Genomic DNA, 22,016 nt, shown 5'->3' on the forward strand with positions numbered 1-22,016 from the left:
GTCGTTTGCTTGTTTGTTTGGGGGCAGGGCAGCCCAGTTTTGCACTTATCCTTCTAAGTCTCTTTCTTTTTAGATTTGAAGCTCAAAAGCCAAGAATCTGACTGTTTTGTTCCCTGGATACTGCCTGAATGAGATATGGTAGCAGGGGATGGTAGGAAATTATGAAAATGAAAAGCACGCAGGCTAACATATCAAATTATTGTCCTGCCAGCGACTCTGCCGATAAGTAAAAACAGAATGTGTTGGAACCGCGCTGGGGTCTCTAACGTGGAAGGGGAGAGCTGAGCAGGCAGGGCTGGGTAGCTAGTAGCTTGGGGCTCTTTGTGAGGGCAGACCATTCACACAGCTCAGTCCTTGTGACTTTCAGTCTCTGGGATTCTCTTTTTTATTTTCGACAGTCTGTTTGAGCTTGGGTCAACTGTCTACCCCTGGATCCATCAACTCTGGCCAGGGGACAGGGTCACTGGATTTAAGTAAAGCCAGTTGGCAATAACCAGCCCCTTCAATGACTTATGTTTATTTCTTGCTCATGCAAACTTCAATACAGGCGTTTTCTGGTGGCTTGGCCCCAGGCTCCTTTTCTCTTGTGGCTTCACCATCCTTAGGGCCTCAGGACCCTCTGCTGGTGACACTGATGTGGGAGGTCTTGGGGTTTGTTTCTAATCGTGGTAAAACTCACACAATATCGAATTTACCATCGTAACCATTTTTAAGTGGATGGTCCAGTGGCAGTAAGTACGTTCACCTTCGCACTGTTACGCTACCATCCCCACCATCCATCCCCAGAGCTCTTTTCATTGGGTTAGAGTGCAACTCTACACTCATTAAACCATACTCTCCGTCCCCCAGTCTTCCTAGCTTCTGTCAACACCATTCCACTTTCTGTCTCTATGAACTTGACTCTTGATATATGTGGAATCATAGAGTATTTGTCCGTTTGTGACTGGCTTATTTCATTTAGGGTAAGATCTTCAAGGTCCATCCCTGTTGTAACATGTGTCAGAACGAGGACCATTTCCTTGTAATAATATTCCCCTGTGTGTGTATACACCGCGTCTTGCTTATCCATTCATCCATCGATGGACACTTGGATTGCTTCTATCTTTCGGCTATTGCGAATCATGCTTCTATGAACATGAGTGTACAAATATCTCTTAGAAACTGTGCCTTCCAATTTTTTCTTTTTAGGTATATACCAAGTGGAATTGCTGGGTCACATGGTAGTTATAATTTTAGTTTTTGGAGGCACCGCCTTACTGTTTTCCACAACGGCTGTACCCATTTCACACCTCCACCAACAGTGCACAAGGATTCCAGTTTCTCCACATCTTTGCCAACACTTGTTGTTTTGTGTTTTAAATTTTGTGTTGTTTTTGATAGCAGCTATTTTAACGGGTGTGAGATGGCATGTGGGAGGTTTTTATGGGGTAGGCCTGGAAGTGGACCACATTGCTTCAGCTGATATCCATTGGCCACACGTAGTTACAAAGCTGAGAAATGGATCGAGCTGTGTACCCAGGAGGAAAAGGTAAACACATAGCATTTACCACGCTCAGAAACACACACTAGGCTCTAGCAGCCCACCGTGGGTGTGGGGACCAATCCCAGACGAGGGGACGTTATTGTATGCCAGGGCAGCCAGCTTAAAGGTGTCTTCCACAAGCAATCCCAGGTTCAAATCCTGCCTCTCCCACCCTCTCACTGTGTGACCTTACGCAAGTGGCTTTCCCTTTGCTGAACCTCGGCTTCCTTGCATGTCAACTGAGTAAAATCATGCCTCCTTCAATAGAATCACTGCCGGAGTCACACCAGAAAGTACGATCCATGAGGACAGGACTTTGTATTGTTCACTCTTATAGCCCCAGAGCTTGGAAGGGTGCTGACACATAGTAGGGCCTGGGTTCTGAGGTACCTAACCCAAGGTGGGTGGGGAGGGGACTGGTTGTGCATCGTTATACTGTCTTTTTTAGTTGTTTCTTTAGGAGCAACACATTTGCCCAGCATAATGATAAGTTGCATATGGGGTTTTCTCTGGTCCCTTTGGCAGCTTGCCTGGAACTTTATCCATAAAGGGGCAAAATACTACTGGGTAACGTGAATCAGGAAGTCAGCTGGTGTAGCAGCAAGCACTGCCCTTGTGCAGACCATAGCATAGAAAGGCAGGTGTCTTTCTCACTCTGGGCCTCAGTCTTCTAATCTTCTAATTGGCTGGATTACAGAACATTCTCCTGTCACTCTTTGCTGAGCAAGTGGGTGAACCCTTTGCCAACCGTGAGATTTTGTGAATTAGCACTCAGGTATAAGGGCCAGAAAGGTTTGGTTCAAGCGTCAGGGAGCACAGTGAGCACACCTAGATTGGGAAGAGCTGGAGGCAGGAAGAGAGGACCCTATTGTATTGTTATCTCTGAAATATTTGGGGAAAGGTAAAAGAGCAGACTGGTTCGGAAGCAGAAGCGGGTATCCATGCTGGGTGGAACCAGAAACCCAACCTTCCTTGGAAGCTCCTCCTGCTCCTTTAAGGCCAAGATCCCAGCAGGTCCCCCAAGAGGGGAGTTCTGGGTGGGGTGGGGGTGGGGCAGTCTCAGGGCAGTGAACAAAGTCTGCAGTGCCCTTGCGGCCCAAGGCAGCTCACTTCTCTTACTCAAAGCCTCCCTGGCTGCTCTGTGAAACCTGGCGCACAGTAGGTGCTTATTAAAAGTTAACTGTTACTTTTGGAACTTGCCCAGTTGGAAAGTCACCTGGGATTGGTGTTAGCAGTATCTAAGTACTGACTCTGCCTGGCGAGCTCTGCAGCTTTAGACCAGCTGAAGCTGGGCGTCCTCATCTGAATAATGGTGCTAAAGCTAAAAAAACAAACAAGCAACCTCCTGTGATGGTTTGCTCCTGAAGAGAATCGCGGTATCTCGGGCATGGAAACTTACTGCCTCACCTCATTTAATACAGCAGACCTAGGAAATGGGAACATTGTTATTTCCATGTCAGAGATGGGAAAGAGAAACTAACTAAAATCGGCTTAAGCAAAATATATTATTACTATAATTGTTGTTGTTATTGACTTGTGCAACCAAGAAAAGATGAAGGGTCTTGCTTCAGGCAGAGCTTGATGCTGGAGCTCACACAGTGCCACCAGTTTCATGGCTTCGTTCGTGGACTCCAGATGGTAGCAAGACAGGTTCCAGTCTTTTGTCTCAGGTTCACGTCTGGTGGGAAAAGAGAGCTTCTCACCCACTACAGTTCAAAGAAAGGTTCCCGGCCACATACTTGGGGGCTGAATTGGGCCACACGTCTGTCTCTGAGCCAATCGCTGGTCAAGGAAAGGAATGCCCTGATTGGCCAGACTGAGCTGATGCCACCCTCTGGAGCCTGGTCTGCTCCACTCCATGGGAATCATGTCTTGGAGAGGGGGCTCCCCCAAAGGAGCTTTGAGGTTTTGTTCCCCAAGGAAGGGGGTAGACATTGGGCAGCCCACAGCAGCAGCAAATGCAGACCTCCGAGGCAAAGTTACTGGGCGTGTGCATCTCAAACTGTCAGAGGCAAGCATGTCTTCTGGAGCTCGTGTTAAAAGACAGGTTCTGAGTCAGCAGATGGGCGTGGAGAGGGGTGCAGTTCTGTTTCTAATTAGCTCCCAGGCCGTGCTGCTGGCCTCTGGAGCACTCTTTGAGTGTCATGGCATTAAACCGCAGGAGCCAGGCACTGACAAGCATCTTCTCCCGTGACTCCTACAACCACCCCAAGAGGCAGGTGTCACCGTACCCATTTCCCAGAGGTGGAACCGAAGACTCGGCAAGGAGAGAGAGGGAGATGGTGCAGGACACAAAAGCTGCCCCCTAGAATGTTGGACTCAGAGCTGAGGTTCTAGGGCCATGAAGATAGAAGGACAGACAGAGACAGGACACGGGTCTGCGGAGGCTGGGTGGTAGATGTGGACAGAACTGGCGTGGCACGTGGGACGTTCTGGAGCTGACCGCCTGAATCATCACAGCCCTCTGTCAGCTCTGGAACATTTGTTTTTGTCTCCTCCTTTCTTCTTGCAGCCTTAACTATGGGGGAGTCTGCCTGGCATCGGATGCCCAGTTCAGTGACTTCCTGGGCAGCATGGGACCAGCGCAGTTTGTGGGCCGCCAGACCCTGGCCACCACGCCAATGGGTGAGTGTCCCAAGACGTGTTCTAAAGTGTGTGTGGGGGGTCCCCCCAAAATCCCTGCATCTCTTCTGCCTTGGCTGCCTCTGCTGAGGACCTAGCCTAGAGCCTGGTCTACACCTGCCAAGCCCTCAGCAGAGCGCGGGCATGCAGTGTGGGAGTTGGTCCTGGTCTTGTTTGGGGCTGGGAGCAGGGGAAGGGGATTTGCTCCCTATGCAGAGAGGAGGATCTGAGTCCTTGGCTGAGCTTTGAGGCCACTTCCCAGTCTCATCTCTTGAGGCCTCTTGCAGGAGACGTGGAGATCGGCTTGCAGGAGCGGAATGGTCAGCTCGAGGTGGACATCATCCAGGCTCGGGGACTGACGGCCAAGCCAGGCTCCAAGACTCTGCCAGGTGTGGCACGCCCTCCCCCTGCAAGGTGGGGGTGGAGGTAGGGAGGGGGGCTAGAAGAGAAAATTGAGCCCCACTGTGGGGGACCCCTTTGTTGCAACTCTGGTGACTCACACAGAACTGGTGATTTAGGGTTTATTCTGGGGAACCAGTTGAAATCGTCAGCTGGCCTTGTTAGCCTCCCACTGAACTGAGCTACTAGAGGGCAGAGACCATTTTTCCTGTTTATGGTTATACCCCAGTGCCAGGTAGGGTGCTTGGCACACCGTGGGCGCCCAGTAAACATTTGTTGAGTGAATGGCTGGCGATGACTGTATAAGCCAGGGAAGGGATAGGTGAGTCAGAGACAGAGGCAACAGGTGAGTACAGGGTGAGCAAAGGCAGCGGGGAGGCAGGCAGGACCACCCAAGGGGGTGGAGCAGGTCCCACCCAACCCTGGCTGCACCCTACCGCCCACACCCACCATCCACTTGCCCCCTTTGCCTCCTCCCTAGAGCCCACAAGGTGCTCCGATCCCCAGTGGTGGGTGGGTGGCCTCCTTCTGCTGTGCCCTTTGCCCGCCATTTGAGGCCCACACTGGAACTCACCCTGCTGGCCTCTGTCCCCAGCGGCCTACATCAAGGCCTATCTGTTGGAGAATGGCGTCTGCATTGCCAAGAAGAAGACCAAAGTCGCTCGCAAGTCACTGGACCCACTGTATAACCAGGTGCTGCTGTTTCCTGAGAGTCCCCAGGGCAAAGTCCTGCAGGTGAGGGGCATGGTGTGTATGTGTGTGTGTGTGTGTACGCGCGAACGCACACGCACGGTACCAGAGGGAGAGGGAGGTACTCCTGGGGAGGGCCTTGCCTGGAGGACACAGAGCACTGTGCTTGAGGGGAGCTCCACAACCCACTGTGCATCTCTGAACAGGTTTCTTTCCGAGCCTCAGCTTCTTCATCTGTAAAAGGGGGACACTGATCATACCTACTGATAACAGTGACCGTGAAATGTGTGCTCTGTGCAAGAAAAGTATTTGCAGTTTTGACCTGTAGTACGTGCTCTACAAATGGCTTCCAACAGCATCACCATTAACAACCTGCTCTGGAGGCCAGGGCCGTGGGCTGGAGCGCACTGATAATAGACTGGGAGCCTTCTGAGGACCTACACAGGTGTTTGGCCCTCCGGCCGTTCGGAGGGTCCCAGTGGTGACTCAGACCTGGAGCTAGAAAGAGCTGCCTGTCGTGGGGACAGGCAAGGCCCAGGTCAGGTGGCTGCAGGAGCCACAGGCCCGTCCTCTCGGAGCTGTCACTTGGGCACCTCTGGCTTGTACCTCAATTTTGTGCTCCTCACCTGGGCGGGCAAAGCAAATGAGGATGGGGCCAAGGGGTCACAAGCTGCCAAGGTAGTGGGACTTCTGCCAAACTGGGAAGCCCAGGTCCTGTCTAGGACAGTTTCTCCGCCTGAGGGTGAGACCCATCAGTGAGCTGTGAAATCAGTTTAGCCAGTCTCGGCAACTTTTCCTTTAATGGAATGGAATAGGAGAGGAAACGTTTGTCACCCTTAGTAATGGAAGTCTTCTTTGGGGGGGCACTTGCTTCCGTGGTGAAGCCCAGGTGGGCACAGGTGAGGCTGTCTTACCGGTGACCCTTGTCAAAAAAAGTGTGGAAAAACCCTTCTTGTCTAGAGGCATGCAAACACAATTTTGAAACAACCCAAGGGCCATCCACTCTTCATGTTTCACGAGTGGGTTTCTGAGGCTCTGGAAGCAGAGGGTGCGTGGGGGGAAGCAGGTAGAGAACGCACGATATAGGGTCAGCCCTCCGACTTGGGTTCAAAGATGGGGCATGTGGAGGATGGCATAGAGTGGAGAGGGCGAGACTGGAGGCAGGAAGCCCGCCAGCCAGGGGAGCCATGACGGCAGCGCTGGAGCCAGGAAAATACGGTTGGACTTGAGCGATTTTTAGGGGGTCAGACCCATAGGGCTCAACGGTGAATGGGGCGTGGGGGTGACCTCGGGGTCTGGTTCTGGGCCTGAGTGTGGCGTTGGAGGGTTGGAAACACTGTGTCTCTCGCCCCGCAGGTGATCGTGTGGGGGAACTACGGCCGGATGGAGCGGAAGCAGTTCATGGGAGTGGCCCGTGTGCTGTTAGAGGAGCTGGACCTGACCACCCTGGCCGTGGGCTGGTACAAGCTCTTCCCCACCTCCTCCATGGTGGACCCAGCCACAGGGCCCCTGCTCCGGCAGGCATCCCAGTTGTCCCTCGAGAGCACCGTGGGGCCCTGCGGCGAGCGATCTTAATGCCAGGGCTGGGGAGGGGCTCCCCGAGATGGCCTGGAGACCACCCAGCCCCGACCTGGGGTGACCCCAGGCCCAGGGGCACCTTGAACAGAGGAGGATGGAGTTCTCCCCCATAGTGGGGAAGCAGAGCGGGGAGACCTGCCCCCCTTGAGACCCTCCTCACCCCTTCTTTGCCTCCTGTCCCGACACCTTTCCTCTCCTAACGGGATTGGCTGCACTTTTGACTTGGCTGGTTCTTGACCTGGTGGATGTGGCTGCAATCCGGAGAAGGGAAAGACTGAGGTGGCAGAGCACACCATTCTCCTGCCCCAGACACTGTCTGACCGTTCCCCCTTTTTTGCGTCCTCGGAAGCTCGCTGCCCAGAGCCAAGTCCAGAACCCAGCGGCCATCTCCATGGTGCCAATTACCAGCAAGTGTCTTTCCTGCGGCACCGGGTTCAGGCAGCTACACCTGCCCCAAAGCTGATGGGGCAGCTTTGCAAGGATCCGGAGCCAGCTCCGGGGGGCCCAGAGCCCCCCACTTGAAGAGGAGCTCAGGCCTCCCTCCACCTGCCCGTGGAAGGAGCTTTGCCGCAGCCTGTCCAAGTCCATCTGTCTGTCCCCTCCTGCCTGCCCCTCTTCTGGTGGCTCTAGGAATTGGGGTCCAGCAGGGACCAAAGGAAAGGAGGAGGTGCCCAGGGCCTGGCACAGACCCCCAGGGTGCCTTACTCTGTGGGATTGCAACAGGTTACTTTGGAAACTATCGGACTGGGAAGAACTGTCATCTGCGTTTTGGTGGAGGAGCTATGGGACCCTGATTTTCCAGAACCCCAAGCCCAGGAAGCTCACCATCTCTGTATTTTGGGGTGCTGGATTGGAGAGGGAGTTTGGGGAAAGCTGGGAGTAGGACTGGTGGTGCCAAGGTGAGAGTTTCCCAAATAGGGGAATCCCTTCTTATTGGATGAGATCAAAGGTCATCTTGTCTACCCCTCTGCCTCCAGGCGAGGGGTCTGGGGAGGCAACCGAGCTCCCCTATTTTAGTCTTTTTAAACAAACCATGTGTACTAAGGGCAGAACCCACTGCCCCGGCCTCCATTACCTTGGCTCAAGGAGAGAAGGAGAGTGCAGAGGTGGTGAGTGTAAGAAGTGGGAGATTCCTTCTCAAGCAGACCTGGGTAGCTGCCTTCCTGGCCCAGCCCTCCCCAGGGCTTCCCTTAGGAAGCCCTTTTGCATGCCGGGGAGGACACGGGCTGGCCCCTCTTTATAGAAGCACATTTCTGCCACCTCCCCTGGGAGGCACCCAGCAGCCCACCACCCCTTATTATTACCCAGTCCCTGCTGTGTAGGGCGTAGGCCAGGTTAGCTGGGTAGATTTAGTGTTCCAAGCCCTGGGGCCTGTTCTTAGCTTGCATATAGTTCTCACGGAGTCCCAGGATGGGGTGGAGAGGAGATGCAAGTACATTCCAGGAGACCCCTGTCTCCTCGCTGGCCCGGGCCTGGCGCTCAGGAGGCCAGCCTCTCCTCCTCCCCCTGCCTTCCCCTCCTCCTGTAGGGTTCTAGCTGGAGCTGCCCCCTATACTCAGATGTTCTGATTTATTACCCTTGGTACTGATTCTATTTATGAAGCACTCCTGAGGATCTGGTCCTTGGTGGAGGGGGCCTGGGCTCCATTAAAAGGCGGTCTTTTTCCACTGAGGATACCCGGCTGTGTCTGGTCCCGCCTTGTCCCTGGTTCCACTATAGGCTACTGACCAGGCGATTCCTTCACCTGGCATTCCTCCCCCCACCCCCACCCCCACCGCACCCCCAGCCTACTTGAGTCCTGGGCATCCTTTCAAGTCTGGTTGGGTTCAGTTGCCTCCATGGAGCTTCTCACACTGCACTGGGAAGGGGTGATGGAGAATCCCCTTCATCCAGGAGACCTTCAGAGCTCCCTGGGTTTGAGGGGGTGGAACCCCGAGACTGGGACCGGAGGCAGCCGGGCTCTGGGTGGACTGGTATCTGAGGCCCAAACCAGCCCTTCCTCCATTTTTTTTTAACCCATGTGACTTCTCTGCTGTCTGTGTATTACTCGCCATTTGGAATATTTTGAGCCAGGAGAGTGCCTCCCCTCTCTCTGCAGCCGTCACCACTCTGGTTGTTCAGAGGTAGTTTTCAAAGACAGGAAGAACCTAACTGTCCCAGCCCGAGGGAGAGGGGGCTTGGGGCCCCCCAGCCTGAACCTGCCCTCTGGTGTCTGCACAGCCTTTATAGAGAGAGAGAGAGAGAGCTCCAAAGCAATAACACCATCCTGGGGGTGGTCCCTAAGGGCCCCCTCACTGACTTTCTTGTTTGTTTTGTGACATCTCAGCTCACCTCCTGGAGGGGTGGGGTGAGTGGGGGCTGGAGCCCTGTTTCTTTGTATCATCGTTGTGAGCACGTGCCCCCTCCCTTCCAAGGGGCTCCGAGCACTGGGCATGGGAACCACCTTCTGTCCTTACCAAGGGAAAGGGATTTGGGGAGGGGGTGACTCTTCTTATTAGCTTTGGGAACCTCCAAGCCCAGCCTGTCCCCACTGCTATCAGATCCTTTGCAGCTCAAACTCCACCATTTGGAGAGGACCAGAGAGGATAGAGTTGGGGGATTCAGAGTGGGGAGGCTGGGGTCTCTCGGAGATGATATTTTTTTTTCAATCTCTAGGCCAAAGGTCACATGCAGGGGTAGCGTGGGAGGGACTTGTCTCCACTTTCCTTCTCCAGAATCCACTTTTCATACTAAAGGGAAAGGAGCTTTAGTAAAGTCATTTCCATTTTACAGATGAGGAGACTGAGGCCCAGAGCAGGAAGAGCCGCCTCGGGTCACCTGTGAGTTCAATGGCACCCTCAACCTGGGCCGCCTCCTCCCACCTGAGGCTGAGCTAGAGCCTGGGCAGGACGAGTAACCTGCCCATTTCTCACGACCTTTCCTCCTCCCCTCCCAGTGGCCTTGAAAAGATGGGCAGGGCCAATTGTAGCCCATCTGAGAGATGAGGAAACTGAGGCCCAGAGTCAGCAAACAAGCAGTGGGAACAGAACGGGTTCCACTGTGCTTCCTTCCTTCACAGGCCAGAAGACCATCAATCCAGGGCATGTCTGCCATGATAAATATTTGTGGCCTTTAAGCCCTGGGCCACCCAGCTCTGCTTGGTTCCATCTCCATGGGCCAGTAACTTCTCTGGACCCGGGTTTGGGGAAGAGGGTTGCCATAGAGACCTAGCTCTCCTGGGGGTCAAGCCCAACTAAGGGTGCACAGGATTTGGCCCAGGCCTTGCTGACTGGGTGGGGGCTCCCTCAGAGGGGCCATAATCCTCCAGGACCAACTTGAGAGAGGTAAGAAGCAGCAGGTTCTGCGGGGGGGCTATGAGGGAGTGAAGTGGCTGTAGTTCACCTTATCTTTAGGAAATCCTCACCAAAGCTTCCAAGGTAATAACGTCTGATCTTCCTGTAGTACTTTCCAAATGTTTTTGTTTTCAGTGCTTTTACCTCCAGTGGACCCTCACAGGAGCCCCTGGGCAGTAGGTGGGGCCTCTATTATTAGCCCCATTTTAAAGAGGGGGAAGCTGAGGCCCTGGGAGGGGAAGGCACCTGCTAAGATCCTGCTGTGAGTGAGTGGCAGAGCCTGGACCAGAACTCAGTTCTGCAACAGTTCAGAGCTCTTCTATACTGGGAGGTAAAGCAGTTCAGGGGGTGGTTATGCACTTTACAAGCTGATTCACCATCCAGTTCCTTAAACCAGGAGCTCCTGGGCACACTTCGGTGTCCAACACAGCCTTGAGCCCCACTCCCCTTGGAGCACAGCTGTTGCATCAGGCAAGGCCACCTGCATTTATTTATTGAGCAGCAGCGCTGTGCCAGGCCCAGGGGACCGAGCTGTCCCTGTTCCCCTGTAATGACTCCTGCAGCTCTCTGGGAGGGCCCTGTGTCTGTATAGCAGCACCTCAGAGTGAATGGGAGGCTTTCATATCCATGAGCATCTGACTCACAAACCCTGTGGAGAGGCTGACCGTGCCCATTTTATTCATAGCTTCTGTGAGAGCAAAGTGGAGACTTGAACCCGGGGTCTCAGGCATCACATCTGAAGGCCTGTCACTGGATGGCTGCCTCCTGAGGGGGTGGCAGGAAGGCAGGACGCCGGGTCCGGGTCCGCAGGCTGGGGCCCTTGCCACCTCTCCCTCATTCCCTGTCTGGGAGCACAGGCCTTTGAGGTGGGAGGGTTTCTGGGGCCCCTGGGTTGGAGTGGGTCACATTGCATTGTGTTCATGACCATGTAGCTCATGTTGAAAATTAAAGTTTTTGGCTTTTCTAACCTGGCTTGCTGTTTTGTGTTGGGACAGTTCTATCTGGGAAGCTGGGGGCAGTTGGTGTTTTAAGGAGCTGAGTGCTACGGGATGTCAGCATGCCCCACCAGGGGCTTTTGTGATGCCCCCTCATTGGCCCGTCCCAGGAACCCCTCCAGAGGTGCACAGGAGAGAGCAGGATTCTGGATGAACCCAGTCATTTTACAGATGTGGAAACAGGCCCAGGTAGGGGATGAGATTCCCCAAGGTCACATTGCAGGTGACTGGCAGGACTCACAGAAGAGCTTGTCTCACAGTATTCAGCTGCATCCAGGTGGCCCCAATGACATGGTCGGTGTCAACAAGGCTCCTCTCCTCCGAGTGGGACTGGCTAAGGACAAAGCATCAGCTGGGCCGTGGGGGGGGGGGGGGGATGTGCTTCCTTAATACATGGGCCAATTCCTCTCTCCACGCTGAACAAGAAAGACAGAGTGATCGTTTAAATAGTGCAGTGATTTGCCCACTCGTCCACACTGGATGGTAAATGGTTCCTGTCCGTTCATCTCCTCCCCTGTGCTTCTCATAGTGTGAGCAGATGGCCTCACTGGTAGGATTCCAGTTTTGAAAATTATGCATTTCCCTTACAACACGGAAAACCGGCCTCTTCCCACAAGAGAAAAATAGCCGCCTGCTTCCATTTTGGAGGGTCGGATAGTGACGTGGGTCTGTAGAGAGCCTCTCCTAGGTGGCTGATGGAGAGACGCTTAGTAAAACAATTTGGACGACAGGGGTTTGCACCTACTGGGTGACTTTATAGAGTCGTACTTGTGCTTGTGATGCGACTTTAATAGATTTTTGGAGAGGAGAGAGGGGCTAGCCACAGAAGGGAATGCGAACCGGCCCGTGGCAGAAGACTGGCATTGCGGCCACGGGTCCCTCATCCCGCTCCCAGCTCTGGGGAGGGTGGTGCACTGATAGGTAAACCTGGACCTTCCGCTCTGGGATCGACATCCGGTAGGGTGGGCCTGTCAGATGGACTTCCGACGGGCTGGGGGCCTGCCTGCCCCGCAGCCGCCCACAGCCCCCGGACTCGCAGGGGGCGAGAAGCCCAGATTGTCGCGCGCCCACATCTCAAGTTGGTGGATGCGGTAGGAGACGGAAGAGGAGCCCCCGGGGCGGGCCCGGCCGCGGCTCTCCGGCGCCCCCAGGCGGATCGGGCTGGTCCGGCGGACGGCACGCTCGGGCGCCTCGGTGCTGGCCGCCAGGAAGCGCAGGACCACCAGGTTGAGGAAGGCGCCAATGACCGTGAGCCCTAAGAGAATATAGAGGAAGCTGAAGGCCACGTAGGGCGGCTTCCTCTGCAGCGCCTCGTCTCTCTGCAGCGCCACGAAGTCGCCGAAGCCGATGGTGGTGAGGGTGATGAAGCAGTAGTAGTAAGCGTGGAAGAAGGTCCAGCCCTCAAAGTACGCGAAGGCGGCGGCCCCGAGGGCCAGGGTGGCCGCGCAGACCAGCAGCCCGGCTACCACCATGTTCTCGGTGGACACGCGTGGCCGCTGCAGGCCCAGGCAGCGCTTGGCCGCCAGCAGGAGGTGCCGCACCAGCGCATTCAGCCGCTCGCCCAGGCTCTGGAAGGTGACCAGCGTCAGGGGAATGCCCAGGAGCGCATACAACATGCAGAAGACCTTGCCCGAGTCCGTCCCTGGCGCCGCGTGGCCGTAACCTGGAGAAAGAGCGGAGGTCGGGTCGGTGAGTGCTCAGCGCCATCTCACAACACTGTAGCCCTCGGCCTGCCTGCCCGGGGTCCCTCCCACCACCCCAGAGCTGGCAGAGCATCTTGATAATGCTAGTTCTAACTAGGACATTCCCTGGCTTCAGAATCTTGCATGGTTCACCATAATCACCCCAAATCGCGAACAACCCAAATGTCCCTCAAGTGGGGAACCGATAAACAACCTGCGCTTCACCCATGCAATGGAATTCTCTGGGGCCATAGAAAGGAATGAACTGCAGTTACCTGCAGCAACAAACAAAGGAGGAATCTCAAGTGTGTTACACCGAAGCCAAGCTCAAAAAGTACATACTGCATGTACCTTTTAAATGACATGCACCTTCCATTTAAATGACACGCTGGCAAAACTATGAGGACAGAGAACAGATTTGTGGTTGCCAGTCATTGAGACCGGAAAAGCGGTTAACTACAAAGGGACATGACAGAGTTTTGGAGGGTGATGGAAATGTGAAATGTCTTGATCGTGGCTGCAGTTACAGGACAGATCTTCATTTGTCAAAACTCGCAGAAGCGTGTACTGAAAATGGTGAGTTTTACTGTATGTAATTTATGTCTTGATATTTAAAAAAAAAAAAAAAAAAAGAGCGAACTCTCCCGTGGCTCCCAGTATCCACAGGGTAAAGTCTTAGTTCCCATATGGTGTCTAAGTTCCTTTGTGATCTGAATACCTATCACCCCTCCAGCCTCACCCCATGTTGTTTCCCCAACCAGCATGTCGCACGCACCTCCACATTCCTTTTCTCAGGTTCCCTCTCCCCCGCCCCCATTGCCCTATTTGCCCTGCCCCAGTCCACTCTCCTTCCCAGATCCTAAACACCTCTTCAGTCTGATGTAGCGATTCTTCACTGGGTCCCCTCAACTGTTGTAGGGGACCTAAACATGAGTGGGCTTCCTTGAGTGTCGGAATGAGTGGATATGTGTCTTTTGCAGGAGAGAGGAGTGAAAGCTTTCAGGGTATTCTCAAAGGGTCCCATGACCCGGGAAAAGCCAGTAAACCTTCCGCAACAGACTATGCCCTCTCTAGCAAGATTGGCGCCATCTGCCAAAATGTAAAATACACAAACCCTTTGACCTGTGTTGTCCCACAGTTAGGAAGTTAGTTCCTCCAACACACACACACACACACACACACACACACGTGCAAAGTGCTGTATGCATGTGGGTTATCACGGAAGCATTGTGGTTCACAGTGAAAATTTGAGACAGCCTAAATGTCCATCAATAGGGGCCTGGTGAAATAAATCATGGTGCCATCTAAATGATGGAATATTACACAGTAGCACTTCCAACTCGGGGTGACTTTGCTTCTGAGGGGACATTTGGCAAGGTCTGGAGACGTTTTTGGTTGTCACAGTTGGGAGGTGGTGGCTGTGTGCTACTGGCATCCAGTGGGTAGAGACCAAGGATGCTGCTAAACACCCTACAATGCACGGGACGGTCCCCACAACAAAGGATTATCTAGTCCAAAGTGTCAGTAGTGCCGAGGTTGAGAAGCCCTGCTACACGGTTATGAAAAAGACGACAGAGTTCTTTAGGGACTGATATAAAAACATCACCAACATATATTAAGTTAAAAAAGAGAAAAAATTGTGTGTATAATATGTCTATATAATGTGTGCGTGTGTGGGTTTTAAAGAAATATATAGGCAGAGGACATATCTGGAAGGATACACAAGAAACTGGTAACTGTATTTGATCCATGGAAAGGAATGTGTGGGTTGAGGGACAGGGTGAGAGGGAGGCTTGCTTTTTATTCTACACCCTTTTGTGCCAGGTGAAGTGTGTACTGTGTGCATATATCACTTATTCAAAATAGCAACACAATGTGTGTTTTTAAAGACTATGGCTCCACTTTCACTCTTCTATTGCATGATCCTATCTGTTATTGGGGGGGGGGCGGTTCTGCCCACCACTAGACTGAGCTCCTTGAGGCCAGAAACGATGCTGATTACTTCTGTTTGTCCCTAGTCACCAGAGCCCTGCACAGAGCCTGCCACAGACCAGGACTCAAGGAAAGTTTAATCATCAATAATAACAAAACCAAATTGAAGGGGGTGATGCTAAGTGTGCAACAGAGGAAACTCTTTAGGAATAAGAGGCCAGGCAGAGGCAGTGTTGTTTCCAGCTGTTTGGGACTGTGTCAAGTTTTTGGCAGAGAGTGAAATGAGTAATGATATTAGCTAACCATGCTGGATACTCTACATGGATTATCTTATGTAACCCTCGCAGTGACTGCATGAGATGACATTATCCCCATTTTACAGACAAGGAAATTAGGATCATTGGGAGGAAGCTGCGCAAAGGTCACAAGCCTGAGCTATGAACTACTATCCTCCATTGTTTCTCAGTGCCTCTCTTCTACCAACGCAGTGCTCACGATCCTGGGTTTTGGCACCTGGCTCTTTACAAGGCTGGCTTATGCCCTGGGGACCACACTGCAAGTGCTGGCGACCCTAGGTGGCCAGAAAAGGCAAAACTCCTGTTTCCACTCTTAGTCCTTTTCCACCCCCAACCCCCCAGATGGGCTCCCAGATGCATAGGGGGCGGGGGTATGGGTAGTGTGTGGGGGATGGGAGGATGGGGACAGACAGGCCAAATCCAGCTAGCAGGCCTCCAAACAATGAGGGGGACAGCAGAAGAGGCGGATAGAGTCAAATACCACTGGGCATGGTGTCAGGGAGAGTCTAGGCTGAGAGACAAGATAGGGAAGCAAGGGTGCCCACGTTGACAGGAGGGGGCATAAGGGCTGAATGGGAGCTGTGCCCACAGTTGGCAAACAATGAATTGCCATTATTACTAATTAATAGTGCCTATTTAGCTTCAGGCACCGTGCCAAGCATTTCACATGCTTGACCTCATTTAAACCTGGCAACCACCCACTGAGGTAGGAACAATTGCATTTTGCAGTTGAGGAAACCTGGGCTCAGAGAGGTATAATCAGTGACCAGAGAAGGCAGGAGGCCATAGAGATGAGACTAGAACTCTGGTGTATGTAAATGCAGAACCCAGGCTAGTAACTCCAATGCTAAACCCACCAGCTCACATTCACTTGTCAGAGCATTATGGAGACATTTCCACCAAGGCAGGGTGGTGATCCAAGCCCAAGGGGGCGCCTGAACATCCACAGCTGGGGCCCGGGGAGTGGCTGGTACCCAGCTGGGAGCCCTGCAGAGCCTCCTTTCCTGCTTCCCTAGGCTTAGGCTCCTCAGGTACCAGCCAGACGGTAGCCATGGCAACGGCTGGCAGTCCAGATGCTGCAGAGAAAGTGCTGTGGATCCCCGAGGGTGAAGTCCAGAGCTTGTGGTAATCAGTCATTCCTTCAATAACTATTTACTGAGTGGCTACTATGTGCCAGGCCCTACTGCAGTGACTAAGACAGACTAGAAGTAAGAGAATAATAATTATAATACAAAAAATCACTTTCTTGTTTTAGTGCTTTCTCTTGTGTCAGGCCCTGTGCTGAAACTTTCTGCATATGTTATTTGCTTGATAATGAGAGAGGGCCTATTAGCACCCCTAGTTTACAGAGGAGAAAACTGAGGCTCAGAGAAGTTATGCAGCTTGTCTCAGGTCACACAGCTAGTGTGGTGCAGCCAGGCAAGGAAGCAACTCCAGCCTCCTGGGCTTCCGGTCCCATTTCATCTGTCTCCCAGCCTCTGGGGCGTTTTCTGGGCACTCCTGCATGCCGGCCTCTTGGCAAACTTGACCTACTGACTTCTCCCAACCCCGACTGCATAGAATGACAGCCCATTTGCAGAGGGAGGCAAGGGAGGCAAGGGAGGCTCGGTAAGCTGAAATGACTCGTCCAAAGTCACCTAGCTCGGCAAGGGCAGAGGTGGACTGCAAACCCAGGGGCACCGCGGGCCGCTCGGGATCGCGCGGGCGCCGAGGGGGGCGCCGGGGTGCTCACCGATGGTGGTGATGACAGTGATGGCGAAGTAGAAGGAGCCGGCGAACTTCCACTGGCGGCCGGCGCGGTGCGGCTCAGCCTGGAGCGCCAAACGCTCCAGCTCGCGGTAGTCCTCCGCGGAGAAGCCGTACTTCCTCTGGAGCTCGCTCTGTTTCTCGGCCAGCAGCCGCTGGCGGCCGCTCTCCGCCTCCGACTCCAGTGCGTCGAAGACCGCGGCGCCCACCAGCAGGTAGGACAGGATGCACAGGACGAGCGCGGCGGTGCGCACGCTCTGCTGCCTCATGGCGGCGCCCGGGGCCGCGCTGTCCCCCTCCGCGCCGTCCCTCCCGGGTCCCCGCTGCGGCCATGCGCCCCGACGGCCCCCCGCACCCGCTCCGCCCCCACCAGCGCCCACGCGACCCGCGCGGCAGGAGCCCGGGCTGCACGAGGCTAGAGTGGGGCACCCAGAGGCGGGGCCTCGAGGGGGTGGCAAGCAAGGGCAGGGAGGGCTCCTCCAGCCACCGCTGCCCTGCCTCCACCACACATCTGCCTTTGTTTACCCGCTGGCGCCCCGCGGCTAATGTGTCTGCAAATAGAGACATCTGGATCAAGCGCCCGAAGCCTGGGTCTGCAGAAGTCCTATTTCCACCACCCTCACGTCCTGTGACCTTGGATGACCTCATGAATGAATGACCTCATTCATTCATTCACTCACTCCTTCGTTCAGTCATCCAACAAATATTTACCAAGCACCTACTGGTGCAAACAAGATTCCTGATGTAAATAGCCCCATGTCCTAGAAAGGAGGGTTGGTTAATTTAAGACAAGTGTGAGAAAGAAGGGAAACAAACAGTTTCTGGGGGGAAGTGGGGTCTGCCAGCTAAGATGGTGGGGGAAGGCCTCTGTGGGGAGTGACTGGGAGGGAGCAGGGAGGCAGCAAGTGCTTTAGGAAGTCAGGCGGGAGCTAGGAGAATTGGGGTGCTGCAGGGTAGGGGGGCAGTAGAAGAGGAGGGAGCAGAAGGAAGACAGAGGTGACTTCACACAGGGTTTTAGAGACCCGTATACTGGTTTCTTCTTCAGTACAATTGGAAAGGCTCTAGGCAGGAAAACAAACACACCAATGATCTGATTGACATTTTTTTAAAAGAGCATTCTGCCTGTCATGTGGAAAAGGGATGGTGGCTAAGAGGAGAGACCAATTACGAGACTCTTGAGTCCAAATGGGTGCTGAGGGGAGCCTGGACCAGGGGCACGGCACGGGAGATGGAGAGAAGCGGATGGACCTGAGATGTCTTAGGGAGGGGGAGCTGAGCACACACAGCTAGTCACGTTTCCCAGCCTCCCTCGTGCTTAGAAGCTGTGTTCCATGGAATGTGGGCAGAAGTGATGTGTGCCACCTGCAGGCCTAGCCCATACAATCCTCCCTTATGCCATGTTCTACCTGTCTTCCCCACCTGCAGGCTGAATGCAGAGTCTTTCAAAGAGGGCAGAGCCACAGGGTGGAAGGAGCCTGGGTGCCTAAATGACATATTGCAAGGCCACCCCCACCAGGAACACCTGTTTTGACCTTATGTTGTGTCAAGCCCCTGCAGCTAGTGTTTCCTGCCACACAGAGCAACAGGACTTACTAATGGGTCGGATGTGGAGGGCAAAGGGGAGGCCTCAGGATGACCCCTGGGTCCTTGGCCCGAACAGCTGGGTACTTGGGGAGAACTTCCATTGACTTCACTTCCTGAGGAATCCACTCCTGCTCCCCACCCCCAGCACCAAGGTGACACTCATTGCAGAGTGTGGGCAGGCCCTTGTAGAGATTCTGGGCAAAGCATCCGGCAGCCTCTCCTGCAGCTATCCAGAGTGTCTGCATCCCCTGGTCTCCGGCTGCAGCCTGGGCATCCCTCACCTGTCTCCCATCACTGCTCCAGCCGCTCTCCCCACAGCCCCTCTGCGTTTTTTTTTGCTCCAGCCACACTAAACTTTCAGCTCCTTGCACAAACTCTTTCTCTGCTTAGAACCGTCCTTTCCCCATCCCACTCAACAGCCAGCATTTGTTGACTGTCTGGCAGGGGCCAGACAACAGTTGAAGCACTTTCCAAGGATTAATGCATTTAATCATCACCATCTCCTTGTGCAGTAGGTGTGGCTGGTAAAGCCCTCTTCATCCTTCTACTCTCAGGTAGACATTTCCCTTCCTGACTCCTCCTCAGGTGGCCCTTCTCTGCTTCCAGAAGCTTCTCTGCCTCCTGCCATCTTGCATCCCTCCCGCTGCATTGAAATTATTGCACTCCATATCTGTTTCCCCCCTGAAGACAGGGATCCTATCTTGGTTACCTCTCTGTCACTAGCACCCAGACCTGGCAAGAGTACACACCAGTGACTATGGACAAAGGAGTGGCCACTGCATGTAGAAGTTAAGAGAATGGACTCTGCACTCTGACAGCCTAGGTTCATATCCACTTCTGTTGCTTAACTGTGTGAAATTGGATGTCTCAGTTTCCCCACTAGTAAAACGGGATTAGAAAAGTTCTATCTCATTAGGTGCTATGGTCTGCAGAATAATGCCCCCCCCCCGCCCTATAGATGCCCTGTCCTATCCTAGGGACCTGTAAATAGGTTACAAAGCACAGAGGAATTAAGGTTGCAGGTGGAATTAAGGATGCTAAGCAACTGACCTTGAGCTGGGAGATGATCCTGAAATATCTGGGTGGGCCTGGTGTAATCACAAGGGTCCTTATAACTGGAATAGGGAGGTAAAAGAGGGAGAACCAGAGAGATGCAAGATGAGATGGACTTGGCCAGATATTGCTGGCTTTGAAGGTAGAGGAAGGGGCCATGATCCAAGGAGAGCAGGCGACTTCTAGAATCTGGAAAAGGCAAGGAAATTGATCCTTCTCTCGTTCCAGAACGTAACTCAGTCCTACTAGCGCCTTGATTTTAGCCCATTGCGACCTGTGTAGACCTCCATCTTACAGATCTGGAAAACAATATATTTGCATTGTTTAAGCCACTAAGTTTGTGATAATTTGTCACAGCAGCAACAGGAAACTACTACAGTGAGGGTCAAATGACACAGTAGATGTGACACTCAGAGCAGTGTCTGGCCCTGGGTGTCTGGAAGTGTTAGCCAAATACCACAACTTTTATGACAAATACCACAACTGAGCAAATAGAGACGGCTCCATAGAGCTGTTGCACCCAGCGCCTGCCCTGACTCAGTTCTCAGGTGGAATTGGGGCCCAGTGCATGGTCAGGGGTCCTTGGACCCCCTTTCCCTCCCCACCCCAGAAGCTGGACTGCAGCTCAGTGGCCCAGAAGCAGGGCGCTGAGGCTGCTGCCTCAGCCTTATTTTTAGCAATGGCATCAGCAAGTTTTATTTTCTGATTCCTGCCCAGACTTGAGCAAAGCAGAAGCCTGGGCTACAATCTCAGCGTGGGGGTGGGTGGGGCACCAGGGACCTACAGCCCCCGATGGACCTGAGAAGAGCTTGTTGGGACAGTGTGGGGGTGGGGACGGCTTGTTCTTAGGGGAAGGACAGGGCCCGCGCCGGGGATAGTTATTGAGGACCTCGTCAATGAACACAGCTGGGGCCAGTGATGTCTGGGTTCAAATTCCAGCTCCTCCACATTCTAGGTAGGTGTCCATGGATCGAATGCTCCCACTTCTCTGTGCCTTGGTTTTCCATATGAGAAATGGGGTGATAATAATGCCTACCTCCTAGGACCATGCAGAGGATTATAAAAGATATCGTGTGTCACTTTCCAGGTGCGTGGTAGCAGGTAGCCGCTTTCTTCCCTGTTTACAACTGTCTGCCTGCAGATGTCAAGAATTCTTTTGCAGACATAGGAACAAAGCTAAAATGGTCACACACCTGTCGGTGCACAGTATGTTCACAGATATTACTAAAGGAGCCCTCACTCTCCAACGCAGGAAGCAGAGGCGCAAAGAAGAAGAGGTCCCACTTGCCAAATCCTCACAGCCAGGCACTGGCTGAGCCAGGACTTGAACTCAGGGCTGTTTGGTCCCCAAGGTCACGATGCTTCCAATTCACGGCCTCATCAGGCAAGACGCCACTGGCTTTATCACTCTCCCATCACCTCTCTGGACCTTACTTTCTTCATCTCTAAGATGGGACTGAAGAGTGCTGGCTGGCTATTTGGCCCCCCTTCCCCCTCACTGTGAGGACCCTGTGACACGCAGCTGAGAGGTGCTTCTTCAAATGTGCCTGCTGGGGGTGGGTATTATTGGGGGAGATGTCTGGCCCTGGGGGAGATGTCTGGCCCTGCCAGGCCCATGGGGGAGATGTCTAGCCCTGCCAGGCAGGTGACTCTGCCCTGTGCTTGGCATTTTTGGTTCAGTGGCTCTATTTTAAGCCAAAGGAGGTTCGAGTTTGTGTATGTGTGTTTCTCAGCTTGGAAAACCGTCAACTGTGCAGTCACCAAAAACAGCAACGCCCCAAGGCACCCCCTGCAGCTCTCCTGCCTCCGCCGCCTCCCCTTCTTCTTCCTTTGGGAACCTGAGAGGACCTAGTGATTTTCCTCTGTCCCTTCATGCCAGACTCACAACCTGTGACCTCTCAACGAGGCCTTGGATCTTCTTCCACGGCTCCAAGGTTGCTGGCTTTAAGGACAACAAGACAGGTGACTCCAGTCCCCACCTGGGCCCTGAGCACCTTTCAAAGCACTTCACATCCTTTATGCGTCTAGATCCTTCTGAAAGCTTTGTGAGCTGGGCCGGCCTTGCCATTCCCATGTCAGGAAGAGGAAACAGGCTCAGAGAGAGAAGAGTGTCATCTAAGGTGGCACACAGTAGGGCAAGTGGTTAAGAAAAAACATGAGTTTGTGGGTGAGCCAGATCTTGGTTCCATCTTGGGTAAGTGACTTCACCTTTGTGAGTCACAGTTTCCTTATCTGTGACAGGGGGGTAAAAAATATCTGCCTAACGGTGTTCCTGTGAAAATTCAATGGAAGTGTGAAGGAGCTCTCAGTGCATGGTAGGTGCCAGGAAATGTTCGTACCCCTCCTCTACCCAATTAATTGCTTTCCCTTTTCCACACTGCTTACTCCGCAGGCTTACTGGAATGTTGAAGCATTGATTGATTGATTGATTTTTTTTTTATTTATTGGAGAATATTGGGGAACAATGGGTTTTTTCCAGGGCCCATCAGCTCCAAGTCATTGTCCTTCAATCTAGTTGTGGAGGGCGCAGCTCAGCTCCAAGTCCAGTCGCCATTTTCAATCTTTAGTTGCAGGGGTTGCAGCCC

At 53.4% G+C, this 22,016-nt stretch overlaps 2 protein-coding genes across 3 annotated transcripts in view; one reads left to right on the forward strand and one right to left on the reverse strand.

Annotated features, from left to right (window-relative positions):
- RIMS4 (regulating synaptic membrane exocytosis 4) overlaps nt 1–11,110 on the forward strand; it is a 56,490-nt gene extending 45,380 nt beyond the window's left edge. For both annotated transcript variants that reach the window (XM_019748531.2, XM_019748537.2), the window contains exons 3-6: nt 4,035–4,147; nt 4,432–4,533; nt 5,139–5,278; nt 6,590–11,110. In XM_019748531.2, the coding sequence (XP_019604090.1) occupies nt 4,035–4,147; nt 4,432–4,533; nt 5,139–5,278; nt 6,590–6,808 (574 nt within the window). In that variant the 3' untranslated portion in view covers nt 6,809–11,110. The remainder of the gene's footprint in view (nt 1–4,034; nt 4,148–4,431; nt 4,534–5,138; nt 5,279–6,589) is intronic.
- A 68-nt stretch (nt 11,111–11,178) lies between these two features.
- KCNK15 (potassium two pore domain channel subfamily K member 15) lies at nt 11,179–17,111 on the reverse strand. Its single transcript, XM_019748451.2, has 2 exons — nt 16,781–17,111; nt 11,179–12,801 (listed from the first exon to the last, which is right to left on the reverse strand). The coding sequence occupies exons 1-2, from the start codon at nt 17,061–17,063 to the stop codon at nt 12,110–12,112; spliced, it is 975 nt and encodes a 324-aa protein (XP_019604010.2). The 5' UTR covers nt 17,064–17,111; the 3' UTR covers nt 11,179–12,109.
- Between the last annotated feature and the right edge of the window lie 4,905 nt (nt 17,112–22,016).

This window comes from Rhinolophus sinicus, linkage group LG13 (genome assembly GCF_036562045.2).
Source record: "Rhinolophus sinicus isolate RSC01 linkage group LG13, ASM3656204v1, whole genome shotgun sequence".
NCBI lineage: Eukaryota > Metazoa > Chordata > Mammalia > Chiroptera > Rhinolophidae > Rhinolophus > Rhinolophus sinicus.